Source organism: Glycine max, chromosome 14, assembly GCF_000004515.6.
Source record: "Glycine max cultivar Williams 82 chromosome 14, Glycine_max_v4.0, whole genome shotgun sequence".
NCBI lineage: Eukaryota > Viridiplantae > Streptophyta > Magnoliopsida > Fabales > Fabaceae > Glycine > Glycine max.
The window spans coordinates 4,375,238-4,383,401 of NC_038250.2; the positions used below are offsets into that span (position 1 = coordinate 4,375,238).

At 27.7% G+C, this 8,164-nt stretch overlaps 1 protein-coding gene across 3 annotated transcripts; it reads left to right on the forward strand.

Annotated features, from left to right (window-relative positions):
- DREB2A2 (dehydration-responsive element-binding protein 2A2) lies at positions 1–2,297 on the forward strand. 3 transcript variants are annotated; one of them, XR_005888175.1, is made up of 3 exons: positions 1–180; positions 596–1,922; positions 2,133–2,261. XR_005888175.1 is itself a non-coding variant. In NM_001254013.3 (2 exons), exon 2 carries the CDS (start codon positions 664–666, stop codon positions 1,843–1,845), a length of 1,182 nt encoding a protein of 393 aa, NP_001240942.3. In that variant the 5' UTR covers positions 34–180; positions 596–663; the 3' UTR covers positions 1,846–2,297. The 3 variants fall into 3 exon arrangements, 1 of the variants encoding a protein (NP_001240942.3); XR_005888174.1 differs by having other exon boundaries at positions 2–180; positions 596–1,951; NM_001254013.3 differs by having other exon boundaries at positions 34–180; positions 596–2,297.
- Positions 2,298–8,164: the final 5,867 nt, after the last annotated feature.

The window sequence follows — 8,164 nt, forward strand, 5'->3', positions numbered from 1 at the left end:
GCCCAGAGATTTTTCTGAATCCGCTATAGCCATAACTCTTCACGAACAAGAACTCTACTATTACTATTAATCAACCAAAATCTCTCTTCACTCCAAACAGAACACACTAGCGAGAAAAAAAGTGATAAGCCCAAAAACTCTGCGTTCTCTCACAAATTAAACAGCGTCACTATCGCATAGGTTAGTAGCATTCTTCCGATTCTTTCTCATGTCTTAATAACTGTTTCTGGATTTCCATTCTGCAAATTCCTTTGTGCGATTTTTGTTTAGGGTTTTCTTTATTTTTTTTTTTAATTTTTAGGGTTCTGCTTCTGGTTTATTTATTAGTCAGTGTCATGCTTTTATAGGTTTTTTTTATTAAAAAAAATAGACAGAAAAAAACGAACTTGCTGAGCAAGTTTTTTATTTCTATTACTTGGGGTTTAGCTTTATCTATTACTTGGGGTTTACGAAGATTCGTTTCTTGATTGAATTTATTATTATGGCTGATAAGTTCGTGTTGCGAAATCCTCTTTATACTTTTCCACCTTTGTGTTCTGTTTTGTTCTCTTGGTTACTGAAGAGTTCTGTTTTTTTTTTTCTTCTTCTCTAACAGATTGTGAATTCAGTGATTGAGTTTTGCGGTGTACTGTGTTGCGAAGTCTGTGTATCAGATTTGTGGACATGGGTGCTTATGATCAAGTTTCTCTTAAGCCATTGGATTCTTCTAGAAAGAGGAAAAGTAGGAGCAGAGGGTATGGGACTAGATCCGTGGCTGAGACTATTGCAAAGTGGAAGGAATACAACGAACACCTTTATTCTGGCAAAGATGATAGTAGAACAACTCCAAAGGCACCGGCTAAAGGTTCGAAGAAAGGGTGCATGAAAGGGAAGGGAGGACCTCAAAACTCTCAGTGTAACTACAGAGGAGTTAGGCAGAGGACATGGGGGAAATGGGTTGGTGAGATTAGGGAGCCCAATAGAGGAAGCAGGCTTTGGTTGGGTACCTTCTCTTCTGCCCAGGAAGCTGCTCTTGCCTATGATGAAGCTGCTAGAGCTATGTATGGTCCTTGTGCACGCCTCAATTTTCCCGGCATCACAGATTATGCTTCTTTTAAGGAATCGTTGAAGGAATCTCCGATGGCCGCATCGTCCTCTTGTTCTTCGGCAGAAACTGCAACATCTGACACTACTACTACATCCAACCAATCGGAGGTTTGTGCAGCTGAGGATGTTAAGGAGAATCCTCGACTTGTCAATGTGAATGATAAGGTTAACGATTGTCATAAGGCTTATGAAGCTGCCTCACCAACTAGCAGAATGAAGCAAGAGCCTAAGGATGAGGCTGTGGATCACATGGTCCCCGGGGCTGGGAAAATTCTAGATGTCAGACCAGAAGGAACACATGATGCCGGGCAGGTTGCAGAGGATGTAAACAAAGATCAGATGGACTTGCCATGGATTGATGGCTTTGATTTTAGTGACAATTACTTGAACAGGTTTTCCACGGATGAGTTATTTCAGGTGGATGAACTTTTGGGGCTTATAGATAATAACCCAATTGATGAGTCTGCGTTGATGCAAAGTTTGGATTTTGGACAAATGGGTTTTCCTGGAGATGGTAATCCTCAGGTGGATGATACGCTTTCAAGCTTTATTTATCAGTTGCAAAATCCAGATGCCAAGTTGTTGGGAAGTTTGCCCCATATGGAGCAGACACCTTCAGGTTTTGATTATGGATTAGATTTCTTAAAAACAGTGGAGTCAGGGGATTATAATGGTGGAGGGGAAGAACCGCGATTTCTTAATTTGGATGATGATCTGAACCCTGATTCAAAGGGCATGCAAGCAAGGAAGGATGACTAGAGAAGGCGACGTGCATAAGTCTATCATCTGCCTCATTTTCAACTGGTTCGAGCATCTGCTAGTAATCTGTCTCTTAGGTTGTTGTCCCCTTTTTAGCTATATACAGGTGCATAAGAGGAATACAACTATACAACTAATACAAGAAATTTGATTTGTTTATGTTCTTTTAATATGCTAATTCTCTGTAAGATTTTTTAAAATGGAGAATTTAGCTGTGACAATATTTGTTAATTCTTTTTACTTACATGTTTTTTGGGATTCAAATTGGACTGCCTTTAACTACATAGGTGGAGCTGAGGAGTAGACTGTTTGAAGTCGTTTGGCTGACTATAGTTGAGCACTGATTTGGATACAAAATTTCTTTGTTATGTACCATGGAGAACTATTATATCTCGAGTATATTATATCGTTGCTCACTTTTTGTGTATAAAAACTGAACAAGTAGTGGAATGTATATATATATAATAACTATTCTAAATTTTGTTACTGTCCCTGTCGTGTTCTTTATTTATACTTGTCCTCTTTGGTAGTTCAATTGGATATGCATAGTCTATTTCGGGTTACAGGGGACTAAATTGTCAGGGTTGATTCCAATAGAAACGAAAATGTTAGTTTTCTTTATCTATGAGCAATAGATGAATAACTTTAGCTATTGGATAAATGAAACTATTATCAAGTATGTTGTTTTAATTTAGTTCATCTCTTTTTCTCTCTATCACATAATTGTGAGCACTTTCATGAAGAAGAAGACTTTAAATGTTACATTTTTATTTGAACGTTTAGTTATTTAAATTTCGCATGACCTACTTTTAAGAAATTATTGTGGTTACATTTTTCAAACAGTTTAATTATTTATGTTTCACAACTCGGTTATAAAAGTTATTGTGATGATATTTTTCAAAGAGAAATGACAACGTATAATAATTTATATAATATTACATCTTTTGTTTATCTCTTTCTTACATGATATTATATATTACATTTTAAATTTAAATTTATCTTTTTTTCACCTTTTTAGTTGTATATTTTGTTTTGCAATTTGTCATACTATAATATCTTTTTTTTGAAATTCAAAAATTTAAAGATTACTATAAAGCTAATGTGAAAGATACGGAATTTATTTGATAAAATAGGGATCTAGAAAAATATATAAAAAAAGACTAAATTATGTATTTTATAAGAAAATAGTTGATAAAATAAGTGATACCTATATCAAATATTAGAATATATATATAAAAAATTTATCTTAAGAATATTTAGATTAAATTTAAAAAATTAAAAATTAAAATATATATAAAAAAATAAGATCAGTTTCCTATACTTCATTTGTTTGATCTCTACATTCGATCGGTTCACCATGATTCTGAAATATTCTAATTTTTTAAAGTGTTTAGATCAATCACTATATCGATTTTTGACCACCTAACCTATTGAAACAATCATCCGTCTGATTTTTAAAACCATGATAATTACAATTTCAAAAATCCACCCACAAGTATAATAGTATGATTTATGACAAAGAAAATATATCGCGTTTTTTTTATGGTCTTTGCACTATTGTAGTTAACCTTAATCCTTGATCATGTGTACACCATCGAATTCTGCATCAACTAACAATAGATACACACCTCAACCAAACTGGTTGCTAAAAGAACAATCGTGGAAATGATAATATGTACGTCGAAGTCCAAACAAATTCCTAGAAAGTTTTGGGCAAAATAGTTGGCATTACTGTTGTTATTTTAAGGAAGTGTCTAACACACCTAAACAAGCTTGGAGTGAAAGGAGACTAACAATTTGACACCTTTGAGTTTTGAATGCATAACATATGCTCATGTTCCAGACAACTTAGAAAGAAACTAGACAACAAAGAAGAAAAATGCATATCCTTATTGGCTACAAGATAGATTCAGAGGCACAAACTTTGCAATTCAGATACAAAGAAGTTGATTGTTAATCGAGATGTGAAATTTTATGAGAAATACGTGTGGGATTGGTCCTCAAAGTCCAAAAAGAAGTTGATGGTGATTCTTGACAACTAAAAAGAAAATGACTAAAAACTTGGTTCAGCTCTTGACAAACCAAAGTCATCTAATAGACCACAAATGGAAATTGCTGCACTCTTAACAGTATTAAAAACAACCAGTGCTTTACACAAGCAACATGATCGAGAAGAATTTTAGAAGTGATGCATGAGAAGCAAATAATCCTACGAAAATATTTTGTGATAACAAATTTGTTATTGCATTAATAACGATTCATTTTTTCATAGGGGATCCAAACATATAGATATTTGATTTCACAAAATTTGAGAATTGATGGCTAAGAAAAAAGTGAAGATTAATTATTGCCCAATTCAAAATTAATTTGTAGATATTTTTATAAAGCCTTCGAAGATCGATTTGGGAGATGAAGAAAATGTTTGAAATTAAGGAAGACACTGTCAGATAGATTATTAAATCAAGTTGTTGCACCGCCTATATTGTAAGGATAATAATTCTCACCACCTATGATGCATTGCCTAACCAAGGATGACCCAACATAAATTTTAAGCATAAAGCAAACTTTGAGGTCTTTTTAAACTAATAACAATATTTCTTTTTTTTTAACACTAATAAAAAAAATTCTATGAGCTAAACTTGGTGAAAATTAATATATTAATAATTAAACTATTTAATTTGAATTGATAACTAATTAATTTTTAAGTGTGAGTAACCGATAAATTAGGGGTCTTGCAACGGAAAAAAGTGATATTTTTCATCAAGCAAGTTCAAATTCCATTTATCAAACAAAAATCATACCTTTGTTAATTGTTGCACGCTAGCATGCTCACTCTAACATTTTTTTTAAACAATTTTTAACACTCTCATGTGATTGAAAATTATTAATTTTGATGGGTCTTATATATCATTTAATGATGATCTCTCCTAATTTAAATATAAGATCCACTAAAATTGATAATTTAAAAAATTCTCAGTCAATCACAAAAATTAAGATTTGTCTAATTGACCCCAAATAAAAAAGGTTAAACAACTCCATCTTTAATACGTTGACTATCACATTTAATACAATACCCGATCTCTTAATTTCTCTCTCATCTAATTTGTGTGTAAAACTAAAAATTTATATTATATAATAAATATAGCACATATCATATATAAGTCTTTGTTATTTTTACTTAATTTATTATATAACTTATAAGCATAACACTTTTAAGTCTTTTTTCAATATATATATATATATATATATATATATATATATATATATATAAAAAGTATAATACATTTTTAAACAAAGCATAAGACTTGGTTAAAAAAATATTTTCTACGTTCTACGAATTTTTTCTAATTATTTAAAAAAAGTATTTTTAATTTTTAATTATTTTAATTCTCAGTTATTCTTTGGGATTCTACAGGATCGAACAATTTTAGTTTACAAGATTTTCGAAAACCTTTTGTTAGTTTATGATTTTGTATATTCATTTTAGTTTTTTTTTCATTTAATATTTCATTGTCATTTTGCATATAAAATTAAAAATGAAAAATATCTTAAAAAATATGCCCAATAAACTATAATTATAATTTAAGTATTTAAAAAAAATATTTCTATAATTGTCAAATATTACAATAGAAATTGGAAAACTATATTTCTATAACTATTTATATTATTTCATCCAATTTATCAAATAGTGTATACTTACAAAATAATTATTTTAATAAAAAATTAAAGTAAAAGAACATTGATTATTAAAAATATTTATTATATTAAAAAAAACCATCAAATTGATTATTAAGATCGATTGGAGAGAATATTACAGTCCTTGAGGTTTTAAAATTATAGAAATATAGTTTTTCAAATATAGTTTAGCCTTTCTTATTTATACCAACAATTTCAAACAATTATAAAAAAATGTTGGAAAAAGATTTAAAATATTATACTTTAGTTGTAAAATTAAAAAAAAAGGATTATATGACATTTTATATATTTTATATATTAATCCTTTTGTCCCTATTTATAAGATCATTTTAAAAACTTTATTTGTCCCTTTTTATAAGATCATTTTTTAATGTCTAGATGAATTAATTATTTTTTCCTATTTACTTTTAGTTAATTATTCTCTATTTAAACATTAACGAAAAATAATTAAATAAATAAAGAAATAAGAAAAAGATAATTTTAGAATGATAATATAAATAAATAAATAATTTAATAAGATTAACTAAATTAAATTTTAAAGGGTGTAAAAAAATCTTTTAAGTAGAACCAGACAAATATAAAATTTTAGTTTTACACGAATAAGAGAGAAATTAAGGATAATGCATTAAATATAATAATCAATACATTAATGATAGAATTCAAAATAAGTCAACTATTTAAATTATATTCATCATAAGGTTGTTTAATCCCATTTTTTTACTTTGTGTTAGTTAGACAAACCCTAAAATTTATATAAATACCTTTACTAAGTAACATTTTTTTCATGGACCTAAAACAAGGGGTCTGGACTACTTTATACTTGGGCCAACTTGTGCCTCAGATTTTGCTTAGTTATTTAAGAGTGTATTTGTTATATCTATTCTCCTTTTTTATTTTTTCATTTCCCTTTTCTAAGTAAATCTAAGAGTGTGTTTTTAAAAAAAAAATTGAAAAAGAGAGTGAATAAGCAAGGGAATAGATATAGCAACTGCCTTTTAAGAGTTGTAATATTTAACTGATTAGTTATTAAGTCATTATTATTTGATGCTTTTATAAGGCAACAAGTGATCAATTTTGAGAGCAAATTATCATCGATGTCTTTTTCCTACGAGGTGTCTAATGCTGGTATGAAATTATGCAGTGAATTATCGAATATTTAAACTAAATGATATGAACTTATACAATGTTAAATGAAATTACATATTTAATTTACTTTTTCTAATATCCTTTCGTTCTTATAGAACTATCATTTGCCGCCGCTAGAAGCTATTATATATTGAGGGTGACTTTTTTAATTTAGTATTTAAATCAATGTATAAAATAATGCAAATAAAAATAATTATATATTTAATGATACTTTTCTTATAGAATCATCATTCGATATATATAGTATATATTACCATAGACGACTAATATTGTATTTGTTTTTATTTTGATTGGCACCATTTTCCTGGTTGATTGACCAAATTGGTGTAAAATTACGAACAAATTATCAAAATTAGTCAAACATATTAATTACCTCACTGTATCACAATATATTTCAAGTATTTTTTTTTCTCATGATCTGACAGAAAGTTTTTTTTTTCTGGTATCGATGCTAGGGTATGCAATGAAAGCTTTTCGAGTGAAGTAGATGTGAAGCAATATTGCGTCCCGAGCAAATTCAGATATGTTAAAAGTTTAACATATTTACTAATAAGTCTAAGTAAGATCGTAAAGTTCAGGGGTGAATTTGGTTACCAACTTATTGCCTGCACGGATTAATGCAAAAGTAAATTTTAGTACTTTTAAAGTAAAAATAAATAAACAAAAGATAAAATTTATTATGATAGAAAATAGAAAATTATTAATTATGAAAAAATAAAATTCATTTAATATTTAGCTTTTAAGAAATTCAATAATTTTTTGAATAACTGAAAAGTAAATATTAAATGAATTTCATAATTTGTAATTGTCTTATAGAATATATATATTTCATATAAAATACTATTTTATAAGTTTAAAGTAATATTCTTATAGTAAAATAGAAAAATATTAATCATGAAAATAGAAAATTCATTTAATGTTTACTTTATAAAGAAATTCAAAAATAAAATTAAAATTAAAATTTTGAATTAATGAAAAATTAAATATTAAATAAATTTATATTTTATAATTGTCTTATAAAAGATACATTTTATATAAATTACATTTTTACATTTAAAACGTATTATTATGTCAAAAATAGAAAAAAATAATGATGAAAATATAAAATTCATTTAATATTACTCTTTTAAGTCATTCAAAAGATTTATTTTTGAAAATAAATGTTTAGATTGATGATTAAGAAAGTAAATATAAAAAATGAATTTCTTAACAATATGAATTGTTTTTTATTTTATTTTTGGTATGTAAGAGTATAACTCAAGTACTAAAGAATTTATAGCAACTCTATATACTACTCAACCATCTAGGTTAAAGTCCTTTAGTATAATATGAATTATTTGATTACAAAATCATGTTAAAAAATACACATACAATCAATTCGAATTTATTTTTGTTTTTTGCAAAAAAATTTAATGCTAAAAGATCAATCAATTTGAAATGAAGGTAATAATATTTTAGTTAATACTTTTAAGACAAC